Source organism: Camelina sativa, chromosome 15 (assembly GCF_000633955.1).
Source record: "Camelina sativa cultivar DH55 chromosome 15, Cs, whole genome shotgun sequence".
Lineage (NCBI taxonomy): Eukaryota > Viridiplantae > Streptophyta > Magnoliopsida > Brassicales > Brassicaceae > Camelina > Camelina sativa.
This window is the reverse complement of record NC_025699.1, coordinates 19444495-19464691: the sequence shown is the minus strand read 5'-3', so window position 1 is coordinate 19464691 and position 20197 is coordinate 19444495. Positions and strand designations below refer to the sequence as shown.

The window sequence follows — 20197 nt, the reverse complement described above, 5'->3', positions numbered from 1 at the left end:
GGTTACTCAGTATCTTTAGCAGGTCCCATATAAACCGTGTAGCTCACTGATATGATAATGAGCAAACACCCAACAAGTCGGCTAAACAAACCTGACGATTCTGCTTTTCCCGTGCTTACTGTCCATAACTGCGATAACACCACCTAATACGAGAAACACATATCAGAAAACAAAGTCTTGCTGCATCATCACTATGTTAATTCTGTTTAACCGATTCAAAACAAATGAACAATATAGAAATAAACTTCATATCCGAATCGAAAGAAAATAATAAACCGATCAAATTTGATGTCTTTGAAAATCTTTTGAGTTAAAGAAAAAGTTCACTAAAATCGAACTCATACGGATAAACCACCCTTTAAAACGAAACCGAATGGTATTCAGTATTCACCATTCAATTCTATGTTTTGAAAACCCAAAAAAAAAAAAAAAACTCAAACTGAAAACCGGACTAGAGGCTCCTATTCTAAACCCAACTCTATGGAAGTGGAAGTATACCTCGATGTACAATATGTTTGCAGCTTTGCTGATTCTCTCAAGCTGAAGCCCACGTGCCAAAAGTACCTTCAAACAATAGAAATCTTACTCAGCAATCTAATTACTTGAATTGCCAACAAAAATCAAAACTGTGCATAAACATAATGTTACTGAATGGCCTCACCTCTGCGCAAAATGCCAGTAACCCTAGTACAATCATGCTAATGAATGTGTCAAACGCTGGCAGGACAAAGCTCTGTATGAGAAAAAATTCATCGGTTTTGAGTAATGATCACCCAACATTTGGTGCAGTTGATGCATTTCTTGGTTTCCTAAAACTTTATCATATTCCGTTTCAACCGCCACATATACATTCACAAAACATACCTCCAAGGAAAACATGCAAATTGCTGCAGCAGGGCAAGCTACCAAACCAAACGAGAGGACAGTGATCCTGAAAAAGTACACACCATTTAATGATTTTTTCCTGACTTCAGAATTTTCGCTAAAGAAGCAAAAACATGTGGGTTAACGACACATCTGGATCTTAAATCTCACACTGGCTGTTCCGATGCTTTAGCAGCTGCCTTTATGAGACAATAAGTGATTCCTCCAGTGATTGATGAAAATAAGCCCAACAAGAACGCATAAATATGATGGTTTCCTTTTAGATTTTCATTCTTTGCTTCTGATCCAACTGCCAAGAAAGATAAGTGAAATCAGCATGACGTCTTTGTTTCCTTATGCATAAAGGAGAGAGCCAGGAGCAGTTTTATGAAAAGAATAAATAGAGAACTATTTTGTTAACTCACTTCTGTACCTTGGACACTTAGTGTTGGGCCAAAGATAAATAGCACGCCAAAGAAACTGCAAGCAAGACCTGGACCAAAACGAAAACAAAAAGAAGTCATGAAATGGACTTGCTTTGTCGTCAGTACACAATGTATTTCAGGAGCTAACTAAAGCTAAGGGAAAAAGCTCTGTACCTCCAATATCAGTGATTTTCAACTTCTCATGCAGAACAACACGTGCTGCAATGGAAGCCATAACTGGATTCAAGAAGCTTAGTACAATAGCTTGGGACAAGGGCAACATTTGGATGCTGAATGTCAATACCAGTGAAAAGCAGTGTTAGATGTCTTATTTTGCTACAAGTGACAGATTGATTAGTGGGGAATAGACACTGTGGCTAATAGCAACTTCATTTTAAATGATGCATTGGTTTTGAATATAAATTTAACAGGCTGTTTAGGTCTACACACGGAGCAGAGTACGGATGTGTAATAATTACCTAAAGATGAAACTAAACAATGAAAGGTAACCCACAAGGGCTCTGGAAACCAAAAGCTTCCTGGCATGCGCAGGTCCAAAAACTGGTTGTCCAGTTCTTTTCAACCAAAGGTATGATAGTATCAAGATAATTGTGCATCTCATGAACGCGGTCTCAAACAAAGGAATGGGCTGAACTGTCATAAACAAAGGACATTAGGAAGAAAAAAACATCAATCAATACACTATATAATACAAGCAACACTAAAACGCTGAAGGAAGACACAAATTGAGGTAAGCATTTGCACTCATCTAAGCAGAGATTCCATTACAACTAGAAAAGACAAGTTATTAAACAGGTCCAATAAACAAAAAAGTTCTCTCCCACCATGTGAAGAAAGGACAAGAAGCAGAGCATCAGCAAAAGTAAATTCAACATTTTCTAGTCTTCCCATAAAAGCTACTTATCATCTTACACAAAAACCATGAAACTGAAACACAAGGACGAAATCACAAGATACCACCATAGAGGAGAGACAAAGAAGTACTGACCAGAAAAAGTATCTGAAACTAACTCCATGATGAGATACAGTATCGATGACAAGGCCATACACAGTAAGCCAGAGTAACGAGACCCACTCCAAACCCATGAAGAAAACTGAGTCACTGGTGATATCTCAGTTTCAGTCACTTTAATCACTTGCTCCTACACACAACATCACATTTCCAAATCAAATCCAACAAATTCAGACTAAAATCTGATCTCAGTTCTTGTCAATAACCTAAATCTAGAATTCTAACAAGATAAATTTAGTAGAAATTGAAGCCACTGGCAAATTCATTGAATTAACTTCGAATTGAAACATGAACTAAAGAAGAATCAAATCCATGAAAAGCTAGAGGAGTCGCTCTTACTCTTGGTTTGCGTCGAGTGTAGGAGGCGGAGAAGATGTTGATCCTAGGTCTTTGGGTTTGATTCAGGAGAGGGATGATTTCGTCGGAAGATGATACAGGGGCCGAGGAGACGCCGTCTGAAACCGGAGAATCTAGATCGCGGACGGTAAGCTCAAGGGCGAGGTGTTCGTCGGCGATTCTGATCTCCGGAGACGAAGAAGCCGCCATGGTTACGAAATCAGCATCTAACAGACAAAACGGAAAGATAACGAAAAGTCAAAGAGACGACGCTTCTGAAATCTGAATACATTGTTTTTGACGTTGCCGTTAGAACCCACGTTAACAACGGTTAAATAAAAAAAGTAAACTACTAAACTAGAACTAAGATTAAACAGAGCAGTCTAATTTTAATTGGGCTTCAAAAAGACATAACAGGCCCAATCATTCGATTAAGCCCGATTCGGATTACACCTTGGTGAAAAGATAAGTCGACGGCTCTTCTCCTCCGATACGATTCCGGTGAGAAGTGATGCGAGCAGTTTCTGTCTGCTTAAGCTCCACATTTCTGATTCTTTAAAGCATTCTTAACAACATGTCGACGACATTGTTAAGGACAATTCAGCTAAACCAGTTCTCACTTCTTGGAACTGCCTTGATTAGAAGGAGGAGTAACAACGTGTCCGTGAGGTGTTGTGGAAGCCAAACAGCGACGACCCATGAAGCTAAACAGACTTCTCCGTCGAGGGTTGCACCCAAAAACCATAAAAGTAACAAGCTTGATGAGATTCTGAGAGACTACGAAGCTGTAATTGGGATAGAGACTCATGTTCAGCTCTCTACATTGACAAAGGCGTTTTGTAGCTGCTCTAACAATTACGGGTCGGTTCCAAACACAAGTATTTGTCCAGTTTGTATGGGTTTGCCTGGTGCTTTGCCTGTTTTGAATTCAAAAGTTGTTGAATTTGGTGTTAGATTGGGTTTAGCTTTGAACTGTGAGTTGTCTCTCAAGTCTAAATTCGATAGGAAGCAGTATTTTTATCCAGATCTTCCTAAAGGTTATCAGATTTCTCAGTTTGATATCCCCATTGCATCTGGTGGCTATGTGGATTTGGATATTCCTCTTGAGTTTGGTGGTGGCCATAGGAGATTTGGTATCACTAGAGTTCATATGGAAGAAGATGCTGGCAAGTCACTCCATTCAGACACTGGAGATTACTCTCAGGCATGGGTTTATTTAAATCTTCTTCCAAGGGTTTTTGAAGTAGAACCTGCAAGATGTTTGTGTTACTTATGGTTTGGTGTATTATTATGTGGTGCAGGTAGATCTGAATAGAGCAGGGGTTCCTTTACTTGAGATTGTTTCTGAACCTGATATGAGGAGTGGTGTAGAAGCTGCTGAATACGCTTGTGAAATGCAACGGATTGCGAGGTATTTGGGAGTTAGTAATGGGAATATGCAAGAAGGCTCTCTTCGCTGTGATGTCAATATCTCAATCCGTCCCATTGGGCAAGCTGAGTTTGGCACCAAGGTTTCTTTCTTTCTCATTTGTAGATTCTTCTTAGTTAAACCAGTGAAAGAAAGGGATGGATCTACTCATTGCATTTTCATTTCATCTGGCTGCTGCTGATACAGGTGGAGATAAAGAATTTGAACGCATTTTCAGCAATGAGCAGAGCAATTGACTTTGAAATATCAAGACAGGCACTTCTCTACGATCAAGGCAAAGCTGACCAGATTGTAACCGAGACTCGGCTTTGGGATGAAGGCGCTCAGGTTCTAAGATTAATTAGGTTGCAATAATATCCATATCTGTCTCTTTTTTTCATATCCATCAGAAACTAACTTGAGTAGGGTGTTCAGAAAACGGTAACAATGAGGAAAAAAGAAGGGCTTGCTGATTACCGCTACTTTCCAGAACCAGATCTTCCAGAAGTTATCCTTACACAAGAATACGTTGATAGCATCCGTGCTTCTTTACCAGAACTTCCTGAAGCAAAGCGCAGGAGGTATGAGGCGATGGGTCTAGGCATGCAAGATGTGCTTTTCCTCGCTAATGACGTCAGTGTAAGTCCTACTTACTCTATGTCGATGATATTTTAGTTTCATGTTATCTTCACAAAATGCTGAGAGCAAAAGAGTAACTATTGATATTTTTTGAATAACAGCAAGACAAGTTAACTGTTATTTGAATGAATGGCTCTTAGGTTGCAGAATATTTCGATGCAGTCATCGGTAAGGGCGCTGAAGTGAAGTTGGCAGCAAATTGGATAATGGGAGATATTGCTGCTTACTTGAAAAATGAGAAACTTTCTATCAATGATATGAAACTCACTACCCAAGAGTTGGCTGAGCTGATAGCTGCCATCAAAGATGGAACCATTAGCGGAAAGATTGGAAAGGAGGTCAGTTTCATTTCAGGTTAAAATTTCATCATCTTTCGTTTAGATCAATGCAAGTTATTCCTTTTATTTTTTATTTTTGCAGATACTGTTTGAGCTATTGGCCAAAGGTGGAACCGTCAAAGGAATGATAAAGGAAAAAGATTTGGTTCAGGCAAGTCCATGCTATACCACAAAATGTACCATAAAAGAGTTAAATTCAGAGAAGTACATTTTTCTAATTAAAGAAATGGGTATCTTGAAGCTTCATTTTTCAGATCATATTTTATGAAATGTGTATGTAAGACTAAAAAGATAATGTAGTGGGACGTTGCATAAAATCTATTTGCTAGATGGAGTAAGTTCATAGATGGGGTCAGTCCATAAGAACGTCAGCAGTATTATCTTCATGGTTCTTAGGGATAGGCGGATAGCTAAGAAATGTTGCTATAGCTAGGTAGTTAATTAAAAGTAGTAATCCGAAGTGACTCGGCTAACCTATTGTAAAGAGATCATGAATGATTTTTGCTTATGTGTGACACACGCTGCAGATAACCGATCCTGCAGAGATCGAGAAAATGGTAATTAAGGTGGTCTCCGAGAACCAGAAGCAGCTTGAGCAGTACCGCAGTGGGAAAACTAAGCTTCAAGGCTATTTTGCTGGCCAGGTATGGCAGTTACCGCTGCATTTTTTAAAAAACTTGTACCTTGTGAACCATTTCAAACTCTTAAATGCTTTGTTACAGGTTATGAAAATGTCAAAAGGCAAGGCCAACCCAGGTTTACTGAACAAGATCCTCCTGGAGAAGCTCAATGCCAAAGACTGATTGAAGCTTCAGCATTGACACTTTGACAGAGTTATTGCTCTTGAAAATGGTATAGAGGATTTGTGCTCCGTTGGATAGCTCTTGAACTAGAGTGTTCTGTACAAATATTTTCTTTGGAACTGCATTGCCATCAAATTGTTGTCTAAGAGGCAGACCATCATGTCCTATACACACCATTTGTTGCTTTTCCAGCCAACCGAGCTTTAAAACATTACTTCTATGAACAATAAAACTTTCCCTAAACTCATGCTTTGATACGTTAAACCAAAAGGAAGTTCAAAAGCAAATTAAACCAAAAGTTAAAAAAAAAAAAAAAAAAATGTTTGAACAATCAGTTGGGGAATAAAACCAAAAACAAAACAGCTAGTGAATAGTTCCTGAAAATGAACAAACAAATGAAAGTACACCCATATTTTCTTCGGTTTCGTCAATAATAATACATAGGCCAAAAGGAATGATTTCTGCTCGTTGGATAATAAAATTTACTTCTATGAACATAATATTTTTCTCTAAACTCATGCTTTGATTAATACGTTAACCAAAAGGAATTTCAAAAGCAAATTAAACCAAGAGTTAAAAAAAGATGTTTGAACAATCAGTTGGGGAATAAAACCAAAAACAAAACAGCTAATGAATACTGAATAGTTCCTGAAAAGGAACAAAGAAATGAAATTACACCCATACATTCTTCTGTTTCTTCAATTATAATACATAGGCCAGTATGTATTGTAATCTGGATGAACGAGTGGGACATAAGGAAGTGGCGCCACACCCTGACCCGCTTGGGGTTGTATCAAATATGGCGGCAGGTGACTTGGTGCTAGCTGAGCAGGCATAAGAGGAACTCCAAACATTGTTGTGTCGTTCGTAGAACCAAATGGGTCATCAAGCATTCCGACGTGATCTCTAGGCTCTTCATGTGTCTTAGCTGATTTTGACTTGGTTGCAGAAGAAACATGTTTTAGCTTAAACAGAATCTCACTCTTCAAATCGTTCACTAACTTCTTCAAATTCTTGAACTGTGCATCGTAATCCCTCTCCTCTTTCGACTCATCAGTATAATTCCCAACTCTGTCGAATAAATTTAGAAAAATTAAAAGAGGAAAGTTTTGAGTACCTTGAGACTCAAGCAAAAGTAAAGAGAAACCAAGACATACTCTATTTGGAGATGAGCAGGGTTTTTTTTTTTTTTGTTAACTCAGCGAGTAAATCTCCAGACCTATGGAGGGGTCCGAGACTAATCTCTCTGGGGAAGGGTATCCCACGGGTAGGGTCGTAAGCAATGGACCCCTACCCATATGGCCAAAGGGATAAAGCTGAATAATTTAGCGCTTAGGGAGAATCGATGGCCTAGATCAACAGGGCGACTCTTCCACCAAGACTAGAACCACTAGCCCACCCATACCTGCCATGATGAGATAATGGCAGGTTCATTTCCATCCTCAGTTATGACAACAACAAGAATTTTATCATCCATAACTAAGCACTTAACCAGAGCTTTCTTCACTTTAGTCTTTGATCCCTTTACCGGATTTTTATAAACAAACGCATACTCCTGGTCGAATTCGTTCCATCCTTCAATCCCAACCAAACCTAGAAATCGAGAATCGAACAAATCAGAATCCTAAAAACCCTAGAAAGAATAGTATACAAAAATAAAACCCTAAAACGAAATCATGAATACTACTAACTCTTAGTAGTTGATGACGATAGAGCGTCGTGAACGAAGGCAGGACGTCCTGTGGCAGTGAGGATGAAACCGGAAATTACGAAAGAAGCGTGAACTACGAAAGCTACTTTGTCGTTGTTATTGCGAAAACCAGGCATAACTGACCTGATCACACCCATCACTGCATGAGGAGTCGCCATTGATTCGGTCTGTAGAGTTGTCGTGAAGTTCAGATGTTCTCCCGTTAGAGTTTCTTGTTTCCCAAGTAGTAATCTCAAAAATGTATCTAGTTGAGCGTAAAGGTAAATATAAAAAGGAGTTACATTAGTTCATTAGTTGGTATAATTATCGAGAAGAGAAAGTATTTTATTGCATTTTGCTTTTCTTTTGCTAATTTCCCGGATTAATAACAACATCTCTATTCACCACAGAGATATCCACTAACAAACAAACAAAAATAATCACAACCAAGATAAGTTAAAAAGAGGGTAAAATTAGTTGGTATAATTATCAACAAATGAAAATAAGTTCATCGTCTTTCTTTTCTTTTGCTAGTTTTTGGGAGTAATATCTCTATTCATCACAAATATATCCACTAACCAAAACAAAAACAAAAAAGAACCACAATGACGGAAAATGAGTGTTAACCTTTTTTTTAGGAAAGTGACGGAAAAAGAGGAAAAGAGTGTGTCCTATTTTTTTTTTCAGTTGAAATTATAACTACGCACCCTTTGATATATGGTACTTTATCACTCATTTTCAAGCACCACCTCATCCGAGAGGGAGCAAGTAGGAAGGATCCAATAGATAAAAAAACAAGCTAGAGTCATTAGTATTCTTCATACACTTGAGAGTTGAACTCCTTTTCAAATATCTCTATTGGGAATTTTATATAAACACTGCGTTGCTATATACTAGGTGTTTTTTTCGTTTAAATTCGAAGATTTAAAGAGATACGCTTTTTATTCCTTTCCAAAACAAATAATATTCAGCGGTTGCAAGTTGCGAAACATGGGAGAGCCCAAACATGTAGTAAACCACTGAAACCGTACAAAAGAAAACTCATACTGCATGAGATCCACTCACCTTTTCACCTAATCCCTCCTAGACAGAATTATCTGCCTTTTAAAATGACAACAGAGAAAAAAAAAAATCTTTTATTTATGCTTCCATAAATTGTGTTGTTTCCTTCACTATTGCTTGCTCAAGTTTCTGATGACGTATGGAAGTATGCCTCCATGGTTAAAGTAAGCCAGTTCCACCTGTGCACATTTGTTTCCCATTATTAGTTAGTTCGTTCACATTTTAATGCTTTTTTGCTCCACTAAACATTTTTGAAGATGAAGTATTTACCTCAGTGTCGAAGCGGACTGTGCAATTGAAAGATTTTCCGTTGTCGGTAGTGACACTAACATCTTGGCCAGGTCTAATTTCTGAGATGTCGGTTGGGAGATGGATTGTGTAGCGCTCGTGACCAGTCAATCCAAGAGTATCGGCATCTTCCCCAGACTTAAAGCACAACGGAATGATTCCCATTCCCACCAAGTTGCTTCGGTGAATTCTCTCAAAACTCTTTGCAATCACTGCTTTCACACCCTGCCAATCCCAATTTTTTTTGTTTCAGATAAAACAGTAAGACAGGTTTATGCGGAAAAAAAACACGAGGGAAGTGGCTCTGCACCTGTAGCATGGGTCCCTTGGCAGCCCAATCACGTGAGCTACCACTTCCATACTCAGCTCCAGCGAGAATAATTGTGTCCTCACCAGCTGACTTGTATTTCTGATTCATTTGACATTATGATAAGGAGACATTAGACTTGATCAACGTACAGTCAGTAATACAAAATTCAGTTAGATAAACACAGACCATGGCTGCGTCGAAGACTGAGAGCTTCTCTCCAGATGGAATGTGAACTGTCTTGGGGCCAACTTCACCATTCATGAGCTTGTTAACGATACGGATATTAGCGAAAGTGCCTCTGGCCATTATCTCATCATTCCCTCGGCGACTTCCATATGAGTTGAAGTCCTTACGGTCAACACCACGCTCGAGGAGAAACTTAGCAGCGGGACTGTCCTTTTGGATGTTCCCAGCTGGAGAGATGTGATCGGTAGTGATACTGTCTCCAAAGTTGAGCAAACAGTAAGCATCCTTCACATTGTGTGGCCCTGGAGGATCCATGGTCATGTCCTTAAAGTATGGAGGCTCGTGAATGTAAGTTGAGTTGGGATCCCAAGAGTAGAGGGAATCTTCAGGAACAGACAGCTTATTCCACATGGGGTTACCCTTGGTGATTGACTCATATGTTGCTCGGAACATGTCAGGCAAAACACTGGATTGAACAACCTGATCCATACGCCAAAAGACTAATTTTAATATTTGTGTACCAGAAGTAAATTTGTTCTTTGGTTGTAAGTTCTATATACCTCAGCAATTTCCTCAGTGGTTGGCCAGATATCCCTTAGGAAGACATCCTTTCCGTTCTTTCCAGTGCCAATAGGCTCCGTTTCAAAGTCAATGTTAACCTGGAAAATAAGAAAGAGGAATGTTCAATTACCAAAATGATGATGAGTTATGTGTCACTATCACATACAACATAACATTTGACAAGTTTTCGTGATTTATTACCGTGCCAGCAAGAGCGTAGGCAACCACCAAAGGAGGAGATGCAAGGTAGTTGGCTCTTGTTAGTGGATGAACACGCCCCTCAAAGTTCCTGTTCCCAGACAGCACAGCAGCCGCCACAATATCTAACAAGCACAGAAAACTTTGAATCAATAACACCATACAATTAACCACATATATAAAATAATAATAATATAAGAAGGTCCAAAGTAAGTCTAGTTGTGAATCTCAATAATACCATTTTCAGTAATAGCAGCTCCCACTGATTCATTAATTTCTCCAGAATTCCCAATGCAGGTAGTGCAACCGTAGCCGACAATATTGAAACCCTGTTGATTCAGATATTCTTGCAGTCCACTGCATGGAATATAATACACACNTCTTTCCAGTGCCAATAGGCTCCGTTTCAAAGTCAATGTTAACCTGGAAAATAAGAAAGAGGAATGTTCAATTACCAAAATGATGATGAGTTATGTGTCACTATCACATACAACATAACATTTGACAAGTTTTCGTGATTTATTACCGTGCCAGCAAGAGCGTAGGCAACCACCAAAGGAGGAGATGCAAGGTAGTTGGCTCTTGTTAGTGGATGAACACGCCCCTCAAAGTTCCTGTTCCCAGACAGCACAGCAGCCGCCACAATATCTAACAAGCACAGAAAAGTTTGAATCAATAACACCATACAATTAACCACATATATATAATAATAATAATATAAGAAGGTCCAAAGTAAGTCTAGTTGTGAATCTCAATAATACCATTTTCAGTAATAGCAGCTCCCACTGATTCATTAATTTCTCCAGAATTCCCAATGCAGGTAGTGCAACCGTAGCCGACAATATTGAAACCCTGTTGATTCAGATATTCTTGCAGTCCACTGCATGGAATATAATACACACTTAACATTTCCCGCACAAAAGAAAGAATTAGCCTTTAACAACAAAGAACTTGAAAAACTACAACATACCTCTTTAACAAGTATTTTGTAACAACTCCTGAGCCTGGAGCAAGACTTGTCTTTATCCAAGGCTTAACCTGAAGAGGCAAATTTTTGATAAAAGATCAAGAAAAGTCAAGGAATCAGATCGATTTCTAGTTTGATCTCGGAAAAACCAACCTGTAGGCCGAGGTCAGAAGCCTTTTTTGCAACAAGACCAGCACCAAGCATGACGCTGGGATTTGATGTATTAGTACAGCTTGTGATTGCAGCAATCACAACACTTCCATGTTTAAGCTCTGCTGGTTGTCCATTGAACGAAAAATTTGCCACCTTTTCTTGTGCCTCTTTAGGTATAGCAAAACCCTGTAAAAAATGTAAATTCAAGAATAAACAATGGTACTTAAAATGTTCACCAACAGCCAGCCAGTCTAAAGAACAAATAAATGCTTGAGAAATAAGTCCTCCACAAAACGAAACATCTAGTTACATACCTTAAACCCAACTTTACTGTCGAGACATGAATGCCAGTCAGCTTTCATATCTTTCAAAGTAACACGATCATGTGGCCTGCACAGAAGATATCGATAATATGGTCATGATCAATTAACCAGACAATAAGCTTCGTGATTACAAAAACTAACAGAACCCATACCTCTTTGGTCCAGAAATGCAAGGTTCAACATTATCCAGGTTCAGTTCTAGATATGACGAATAAACCCTGTCTATCTGAGGCTGAAATTTATTCACAAAGCAAAGTCAAATAAAAACCTGAAACGATATGAAAAACTTAAAACCTAAAAATATTACGTATAAGGCTGATTTACCTCATTGTAGTCAACAAACATATTGTTTGCCCGAAGATATGCTTCAATCATGGCCACCTGCCATGAAAATATTTTATCAGACCAGATATCTGAATATAGGTATATATATATATATATATATATATAGAAGGAAGACTACAGTCAAACACTCACCGTCTCATCGCTTCTTCCAGTCAATTTGAGATACTGTAGAGTAACATGATCGACAGGGAAGAAACCCATGGTTGCACCATACTCGGGAGACATATTGGCAATTGTGGCCCTGTCAGCTAGGGAGAGCCCACTCATGCCATCACCTAGGACCAAAAAAAGTAGGCTTTATCATTTTCCGAAAACACACATCTCTATTAAAAAGAAGCAAAACATACGAGAGCTCAGAAGGATATATATTACCATAGAATTCAACAAACTTTCCAACAACACCATGCTTCCTCAGCATTTGAGTCACTGTTAGAACCAAATCAGTAGCTGTTACACCATTGCGCATTTTTCCGGACAGTTTGAATCCAACAACACCAGGCAATACCATACTCATGGGCTGTCAGCAAAAAGAGTTGCAGTATAAGAAAGGTTCACAAGCCTCACTAAAATGGAGCAGAAGAGACGTAAAAAATAGTGATCTAATCTATATTCAATAACATAGTCTCCAGATTCACCAGCATAGGATAGAGGTAATGTTAATAATCAGACTAATTTACCTGGCCAAGCATTGTTGCCTCAGCTTCAATACCTCCAACTCCCCATCCAGCAACTCCCAAACCATCAATCATAGTGGTATGTGAATCAGTTCCAACCACGCTGTCTGGGTATAGAAGGCCTTTGGTATTGAACACAACTCTTCCAAGATATTCCAAATTGACCTGAATGATCAAAATGGGGTTAAATTGAGACAATCAATACACTGGAATCATGTGGTTGAAAAGGTTATTATATCAATGTTAGAACAAGTATAGAAACAAACAATTGACTTGCGTACTGAAAAAAAAAAGTTACCTGATGCACAATACCAGAACCAGGAGGCACAACAAGCATGTTCTGGAACGCAGTAGAACCCCATTTAAGGAAAGCAAACCTCTCCTTGTTCCTCTGGAACTCAAGCTCCATGTTTGCTTGCACTGCGTTTTCAGACCGAGCAACATCAACTTGAACTGAGTGGTCAATTACAAGATCCACCGGAACCTGAGAGACACCGTACACATAAGAAATCTAGAAGAACCCTAAGCTAAACAGATAGCATCGATATGTGGGAAATAAAAAAAAGTACCAAGGGATTAATTTTGTTGGAATCACTGCCCAGCTTGTTCATCGCATCACGCATACAAGCAAGGTCAACAACAGCTGGGACTCCAGTAAAGTCCTGCCACAGAACAAGACAAATGGTTAAAGAATTACGAGCATGAAAACAAATAAGACAGAATTCATTTTGGCATCCCTACACCAAACAGTTACCTGGAGAAGAACACGAGCTGGTTTAAACGGAATCTCGACTTGTTTAGGAGATGTCTTTTCCCAGTCAATAATCTTCTCAACATCTTCCTTGGTAACTTGGAAGTTATCACAATTACGAATCGCAGATTCAAGAAGAATCCTGATAGAGTATGGCAGTTTATCTACAAACAGAACACTTCTCTTAGATTCTGATCCTTCTGTAACTTTTTCAATCAAATTGTTCACAGAGATATTTAACAAAAAATCGTTACCAATCCGTGGATCATTTAGAGCAGGCAAGCTGTAGAACTTTCCGAATTCGCCACCACCAGGCTTAGGAAGAGTAGTGAAGATCCCCTTATACGGATGCTCAGACGCTGAAACAACACAAAAAACAAATGAAATGGTAATCACCATCAGTTCCATATCGCAATACCTATACAAATCACAGAAATCTCAATTTCATAAGCTTATAAATCGAGAAATTCAAGCTAGATCCATCCGATCGAAGAAATTACCCATGGAAGAGAAGGTTCTCTGGAGACGGTCTAAGACAGGAGATACGGCTCTGATCTGAGAGGTAAGGCTAAACGGAGACGGTTTTGAGTGAAAGCAATGGCTCCAGCGAGGAAGTGAGCGGAAAGCAGGTGAAATGGTACCAAAAGATCTTCGAGTGAGAAGAGACGAAGAATGAGATGCGACGGAGGGTGACAATAACGATCGGAAGGAGAAGAGTGAAGAAGAGCGAGAAGAAGAAGAAGCAGCTCGAAGGATCGAGGAGGTAGCGGAAGATGAAGCAGTTATATACATGATGTAATCACGCTTCCAGATGCAGATTCAGATATTGACAGAGGATAAGGATAATGATTTATGGGAGAAGGGGTTTGATTGATCAATTGGGAGCGATCATGGAGGCGCTGATGAATAATGAATCTGACGTTGGAGGCGTGTGGAGACGAAACGAAAGAGGCCTAGGGCTGAGTGCCACAAAGTCAAATCTTTCCTCTGCAAGGGAATATTATTTGGGATCCCATATTATTTTGTTTTTTGAGTTTTTTTGTTTTTTTTTTTGTTTTTTTTTGGCCAACAAGTAAGGGTAAAACCGGGTTTTTCAGACTATGAGTTTTGTGTATTTTTTTGAGTGAATTAGGAAAGTAAGTTGTTAATTTGTTATGATATGATATTGAAATTCTCGTCGATCTCAGTTGTAAAATGAGAATAGGATTTTGGAATTTCAACTAAAAAATCCACTTAAACATAGAAGCTTCAATTTCAATACCATAAAATTTACAAAATCTGAAAATCTAATCTTATTTTGCTATAGATATAACATAAAGTATATCTATTACACCATAAAATAATAATTATTAATTTATAGATTAATAAATTAATAAAATGTCTTGGTCACAATATTACTATAAATTAATAATATGTCTTGGTTCCAATATTATTAATTTATAGAGGTTTTACTGTATTTAGGAAAAGAACAAGGAGGAATATCACATTCCTTTTTATTCTACAATTTTTTTACCATTTGAAAGTAATATTGTTTCCTCTACATTCTTCAAAAAATAAGGAACAATAGAATAAAAATGTTACTCTCCAAAACTGATGTGGAACAAATGGAATAAAAAAAAAGAATAAATATAAAAATTCGTTTTTTATTTTAAAATAAACAAAAATGTGTTTATTTATAAGATTTAATTTTGTTATAAAAGAATTTATTGACATAAAAAATATTTTTGATATGAGTTTCATGTTAAACTAATTCTAAGGATCTATTTGAAAACTGTATGAATAGTAAAATAAATTTATGAGACTCATATTTATATCGTAAATAAAAACTAAAAATATTTTAAGTTACTTTTAAAATATTATTGTAGGTTAAAATTAATTATTAATATTTAATATGACATATCTTAATTTACAAATTTTATTTCGAAATCAAAAGTAAAATTCATTATATATACATTAAAAGTAATATTAGTATTATCATTGAAATTTTATTTATTTAATATTTAACATATTTTTAAAAACATTTTTATTGTTTGGTTGTTATTTACTGTTTTGTTCCTTCTCTGCAGATTTTCCTTTCATTCCTCAAAAACTGTTTATTTTGTTGCGCATTGTTCTTTTTATTCCTTTTCTTTTTGTTGTTCTAATGGTTACCAGTAGGGGCTAAAGAGTAACGTAAAAAAATTATAATAGATTTGATTATTATTTTTTGTCATTTATTAAATTTTAAGAATTTTAAAAAATTCATTTTGAATAACATAGATTTTTTAATAATTTTGTTATAAATTAATCTGAATCTTTGGACCATACTCTTTGTAAACATTATCAACGTAAATTAATGACGGAAACAATAACAGTAATGTCCTTTTGGCATTGCTGTATCCAGACACTGGCAACGAGGATATTTTTCTTTTCCGATGGCGTTTTTGCATTTTGAAGAAGAAGCACAGTATCCAGGAAACCATCCAACAATGCTATCTTTATTTTCGCTGATGTCAACTATTTTATAACAAAAAAAATTAGATTGTGAATTGATGATCTAACAAAATATGGGAAAAAATATCTCATAACAACAGTTTTTGCTATAAACTACGATCATTTTTTCATATTATGAGAATATCTCATCAATTGAAAGAAGATGACCATATTACCTTGAGCATGACTCATAACAGAGATCACAAGAACAGAGAAAAACATGAATACAGTAGCAGATTTCATGATTCAAAAGTAAAACTGATGAAATAGTTTCTATTTTCTTGTATATAATTTTTTTCTTGATCTTGAAATGAATATTTATTTTATCAAAATTGATAGTATATATACCCAAACATCAATATATTCAACCTTTTTGAAAATAGGATATCCATATATGAAAATATATTCTACCTAATTTTTTTAATTTATTCAAACTAGATTTGTATATTCTACCTTTAATGAGATTTTTGTAATATTTGACAGAATCTTAACAAAATATAGTATCTAGCTATTCCTATATATCAATTTATATATCTTAGTAACATCTTGTAGCCATTTAAGTCAAGTATTTTAATGGCTCAAATTTGATAGTATATAAACCCCAACACACACACACTTTCTAGGATGTATTTAACAGATCAAATTAAGTTATTTATGATATTAATTATTACATCATCAATATATTCAATATTTTTGAAATAGGATATCCATATATGAAAATATATTCTACCTAATTTCTTAATATATTAAAATTAGATTTGTATATTCTACCTTTAATGAAATTTTTGTAATATTTAACAAAATCTTAACAAAATATTGTATCTAGCTATTCCTATATATCAATAGATATATATCTTAGTAATCTTGTAGCCATTTAAGTCAAATATTTTAATGACTTATTGTAATATTAAAAAACATTTAATACTATTAATATTAATATTAATATTATTAGAGTTTATTAATTCTTATCATCTAAAACTATGTAATTTATCTAATACTTGTAAAGTTTTTGAGAAAATTATTTTAAAAAAAAAATATATAATGCTTCAAAAAAATTAAAGAAATTTAAGATAATTTATTTTCAGAATTTCAAATGCTTCATTTTCAAGTATTTTATAATTATTTTAGTTTTTTCAAGAATATAGGAATTTTTTATTTTGTCTTTTGAATATCTTAAAAATATATAAGGTACTTTACAAATAAATATATTTTGTATTTAGTTGCTTAAGAAAATAAGTTTATGTAATATAACAGAATAAAAATTTATCTGTGAAGTTTTTTGGACTATCAAAAATTTTATATATTATAATTGGTATATATATTTATGAAACTTTTTCTATGTTGAGTTACCATACTAACAAGAAAAATTAGTCCGAGCCTAATACATAGAGAAATGGTATCGCATTGATAGGGTTGGGCTGATAACTTTTATAACCACGAAGTTGTGGCCTAGTGGTTATAGCTTAGTAGAAAAATTGCTATGTGGGCGGCCACGAAGTTGTTATAAAAGTAAGTTGTAATAATTTTATTTTCATATGAGAAAATACTATTTTTCTACCAAGGCAAGTAGCAACGACTAAGCTTGATTATGAGCCATTATTGGATAAGATCTTAAACTGATTAGTGAGTTGGACTAGTCGGTATTTAACTTATGCAGGTCGGTTCAGCTCGTTAAATATCAATCATTGCAAGCATTACTGATTTTTGATGCAAGTCGGTTCAGCTTGTTAAATATCAGTCATTACCACTGAAGAAGTGTTCTAAGGAAATATAAAATATTTGCTCAGCTTTCCTTTGGAGTGGTTCTTCAAATATATATGATAAGGCTAAGGTAGTTGAGGAGGATGTATGTGTACCCAAGGAAGAGGGTGGCTTGGAATTCAGTGACTTCATGAGGTTTTTTGGGGTTTTGGTTGAAATTTGATATGCAAAATACTTTTTTGACTATGGGTTTTTGTGGATGGCTTGGGTTCGTCAGTATGTGATACAAATAAGCAATGCTAAGGAGTCTATTTTGGACTTTTAGAATTGGCAGAAAATTCTGAAGTTGAGACCATTAGTAGCTGAATTTATACTTTGTGAGATCGGTAATGGTCGTAACACATTTTTCTATTATGAAAATAATAAAGAAATTCACCATTTTAAATATTCAGTATGGATCTCAAAAGAACAAAAAAATAAAATTACAAGTAAGAAGGAAGGTTGTATTTTCTTTGAAGCTTCTGCATATTTATGTGAGTGTTTTTTTCATTTTGATATCCATGACATCTTCAGAGAATTCAACACAATGTTCCAATGGGAGATGACGAGGACGGTGAATGGGTTAGTTGATTTGTGTCTAAATTGTTGAAAAATGCATAACCTTGATTCTTGAAGAAACGATACATGTTTAACAAGATAAAGAGGAAACTCTCTATCATGCACTATTATCGAGGCTTCAAATCCGTCAATCTCCTCCAACGCCGGTGAAGCTTTTGCTCACCGGCATCGGGATCCAGTCCATCTATTCTCCTCCTTGGTAAAGCTTCTTTTGTTTCTTCTGTTGTTTATTTACCCTTTTCCACGTTTCTTTTTTGGTTACGAACCCCCCCCCCCTCCACAACCTTCAGATTCCGGTGAGATATCCATAGACAGAGCTAAAAGACGCTTGTGGTTTCCGGTGAACCCCCTCCTCTTTCCTCTGAACACTTGATGTGATTCTCCCAAGGAATCGACACTCTAAGGTAGGTAGACTGATAATCCTAGAATTTTGATGGCTCGCGAAGCTGGATGATAAGGCGTGAGATAAACTCGAAAATCCTTATGCCCCAAACTCTCTTAAAACAAACCAAACAAAGTAAGGCGGTAGAACTTTAGATAGAAGCTTCACGGAGACAGATGACAAGGCATGAGACGAATCCTGAAAATCCTTGTGCCCTAGACTCTCTTATAACGACTCTTCAATCCTCAGCTAATGAATGGCAACGTCAAGCGCGGCGAAATCACTTGATATACCGAAAACTCTTTGATGTAATCCACCAAGTAGAAAGAACAAGTTCCAAAGGATCAAAGGAGTTTACCACTCTCAATAAAAGATAAAAGATTTCTTGATTGCTTGATTTCTCAAATGAGATTACATGTGTTTATAAAGAGATAGAAAACTTGGTCACAAAGCCAGGTATTTCTTGAAACTAAAAAGACATTAAACATAGTAAGTTGAATGAAGATTCAACTCTTGGTCCATGTATCCCTTCCTCCAAAGTGGTTTTTGGTGCATGTATCTCTATTTTCGTCACTCCTCTTTGACCACAAAATAAAGTGATTATTTGACCTTTCTTGGGCTTGTATTAGGCTCAAAGTGGACTGGACTTGATAGACATCATCCCCAATATAATTTCCCATGCTCTCTTTGGCCATAAGCTCTTGAATTGACCCATTAACAGTTTCCTTGATGTTTTCTCTCTTTGACTCTTTGATCCAACTTGCTGTAAGTTGATAAACAACATGGGCTATATGATTTCTTCACATTGTTCTTAGTAGAAACAACTCCAGGTTTCCATAAATAATTCTAGAAGCACCTAAACCAATTGGACCTAAAGCTGTTCAGGTGAAGAACTAGCTTGACCTCCTTTGGCAAATGAAGTGTATCCTTGTATTCCGTGGGCCAAATCTTCTGTTTCTTATCTTGTTGGAAACATAAGAGATCCATTAACGTTCTCCAAGTGGTTTCATGTCGAAATTGTTTCTGACTTGGGATATGTAACACGATCTTTTGCTTAGACGTGAAGCTGGGACTGAGATAGATCCACTGACTTGAAATATTCATATCTTTCACATATGAACTGATATTAATGTGATTCCAACTCTCCATGGTTCCGGAATGGATCAAGATTCCAGAACAGTTTGGTTCATAGCTTGAATCCTTCTGACTTGGTCGGAATCCTCCGTTGAATGCTCGTAGGTCCAAATCGCGTAGCCATGAGTTCACCTGATTTGTAAATAGGCGTAACTCCTTCATCCGAACTCTGATTGGACTGATTCCACTTCGAGATAAACTCTAAATGAGGTAAGAATGTATCCCAAATAATCGTTTGGCTGGAAGAATTGATCTTCGACTTCGTTTGTGTTGAACAAGACTCAAGAGTCGTCTTGGATGGTTTCATGATCATATCAACGCTTCAGCCGGTGTACCGGATCTACAATCAAACGACATGCGTACCATCAGATCTGGATGTCTATTCAACCCTGAGAAAGCTTCCCCTGAGGCACCGAGTTTAGCAGGTGAGTCCTCCTTTGGACCAGCCTCTACATCTCACTCGGTGGAGACGTCGACGACACACAACGCGTCCTTTTTGAGGTTGAAATCTCATCCTTCTAAACACGAATTGTCTT

The 20197-nt window shown here is 36.6% G+C and overlaps 4 protein-coding genes across 4 annotated transcripts; 1 reads left to right on the top strand and 3 right to left on the bottom strand.

Moving 5' to 3' along the window:
• On the bottom strand, window positions 3–2967 carry LOC104748616. The gene is made up of 10 exons (XM_010468785.2): window positions 2662–2967; window positions 2299–2452; window positions 1769–1943; window positions 1464–1579; window positions 1298–1357; window positions 1036–1174; window positions 865–931; window positions 662–733; window positions 499–564; window positions 3–143 (listed from the first exon to the last, which is right to left on the bottom strand). The coding sequence occupies exons 1-10, from the start codon at window positions 2866–2868 to the stop codon at window positions 3–5; spliced, it is 1197 nt and encodes a 398-aa protein (XP_010467087.1). The 5' UTR covers window positions 2869–2967.
• On the top strand, window positions 3143–6060 carry LOC104747199 (glutamyl-tRNA(Gln) amidotransferase subunit B, chloroplastic/mitochondrial). Its single transcript, XM_010468786.1, has 8 exons — window positions 3143–3862; window positions 3960–4169; window positions 4274–4414; window positions 4502–4705; window positions 4846–5043; window positions 5126–5194; window positions 5571–5687; window positions 5766–6060. The coding sequence occupies exons 1-8, from the start codon at window positions 3233–3235 to the stop codon at window positions 5844–5846; spliced, it is 1650 nt and encodes a 549-aa protein (XP_010467088.1). The 5' UTR covers window positions 3143–3232; the 3' UTR covers window positions 5847–6060.
• Window positions 6545–8345, bottom strand: LOC104748615 (probable proteasome inhibitor). The gene is made up of 5 exons (XM_010470225.2): window positions 8333–8345; window positions 7538–7801; window positions 7283–7439; window positions 7004–7030; window positions 6545–6917 (listed from the first exon to the last, which is right to left on the bottom strand). Exons 1-5 carry the CDS (start codon window positions 8343–8345, stop codon window positions 6545–6547), a joined length of 834 nt encoding a protein of 277 aa, XP_010468527.2.
• LOC104747200 (aconitate hydratase 2, mitochondrial) lies at window positions 8456–14334 on the bottom strand. The gene is made up of 20 exons (XM_010468787.2): window positions 13855–14334; window positions 13609–13713; window positions 13358–13518; window positions 13173–13265; window positions 12902–13087; window positions 12607–12768; window positions 12302–12446; window positions 12062–12204; window positions 11909–11965; window positions 11737–11816; window positions 11576–11651; window positions 11262–11447; window positions 11112–11179; window positions 10903–11021; window positions 10668–10789; window positions 9943–10041; window positions 9383–9862; window positions 9197–9295; window positions 8869–9111; window positions 8456–8777 (listed from the first exon to the last, which is right to left on the bottom strand). Exons 1-20 carry the CDS (start codon window positions 14144–14146, stop codon window positions 8709–8711), a joined length of 2985 nt encoding a protein of 994 aa, XP_010467089.1. The 5' UTR covers window positions 14147–14334; the 3' UTR covers window positions 8456–8708.

Excerpts from the sequence above, each read along its gene's own strand:
- LOC104748616 (XM_010468785.2), bottom strand. The coding sequence starts at position 2,868 with ATGGCGGCTTCTTCGTCTCCGGAGATCAGAATCGCCGACGAACACCTC. Across the intron at positions 1,175-1,297 it reads CCCAACACTAAGTGTCCAAG|TTGGATCAGAAGCAAAGAAT; the intron begins GTACAGAAGTGA and ends CTTTCTTGGCAG. Across the intron at positions 144-498 it reads CAAACATATTGTACATCGAG|GTGGTGTTATCGCAGTTATG; the intron begins GTATACTTCCAC and ends TTCTCGTATTAG.
- LOC104747199 (XM_010468786.1), top strand. The coding sequence starts at position 3,233 with ATGTCGACGACATTGTTAAGGACAATTCAGCTAAACCAGTTCTCACTT. Across the intron at positions 4,415-4,501 it reads TTTGGGATGAAGGCGCTCAG|AAAACGGTAACAATGAGGAA; the intron begins GTTCTAAGATTA and ends TAGGGTGTTCAG. Across the intron at positions 4,706-4,845 it reads TCCTCGCTAATGACGTCAGT|GTTGCAGAATATTTCGATGC; the intron begins GTAAGTCCTACT and ends AATGGCTCTTAG.
- LOC104748615 (XM_010470225.2), bottom strand. Across the intron at positions 7,440-7,537 it reads ATCGTCATCAACTACTAAGA|GTTTGGTTGGGATTGAAGGA; the intron begins GTTAGTAGTATT and ends CTCGATTTCTAG. Across the intron at positions 7,031-7,282 it reads GTTGTCATAACTGAGGATGG|AAAAAACCCTGCTCATCTCC; the intron begins AAATGAACCTGC and ends TAACAAAAAAAA.
- LOC104747200 (XM_010468787.2), bottom strand. The coding sequence starts at position 14,146 with ATGTATATAACTGCTTCATCTTCCGCTACCTCCTCGATCCTTCGAGCT. Across the intron at positions 13,519-13,608 it reads TCTAAATGATCCACGGATTG|ATAAACTGCCATACTCTATC; the intron begins GTAACGATTTTT and ends TTCTGTTTGTAG. Across the intron at positions 11,966-12,061 it reads CTGGAAGAAGCGATGAGACG|GTGGCCATGATTGAAGCATA; the intron begins GTGAGTGTTTGA and ends TTTTCATGGCAG.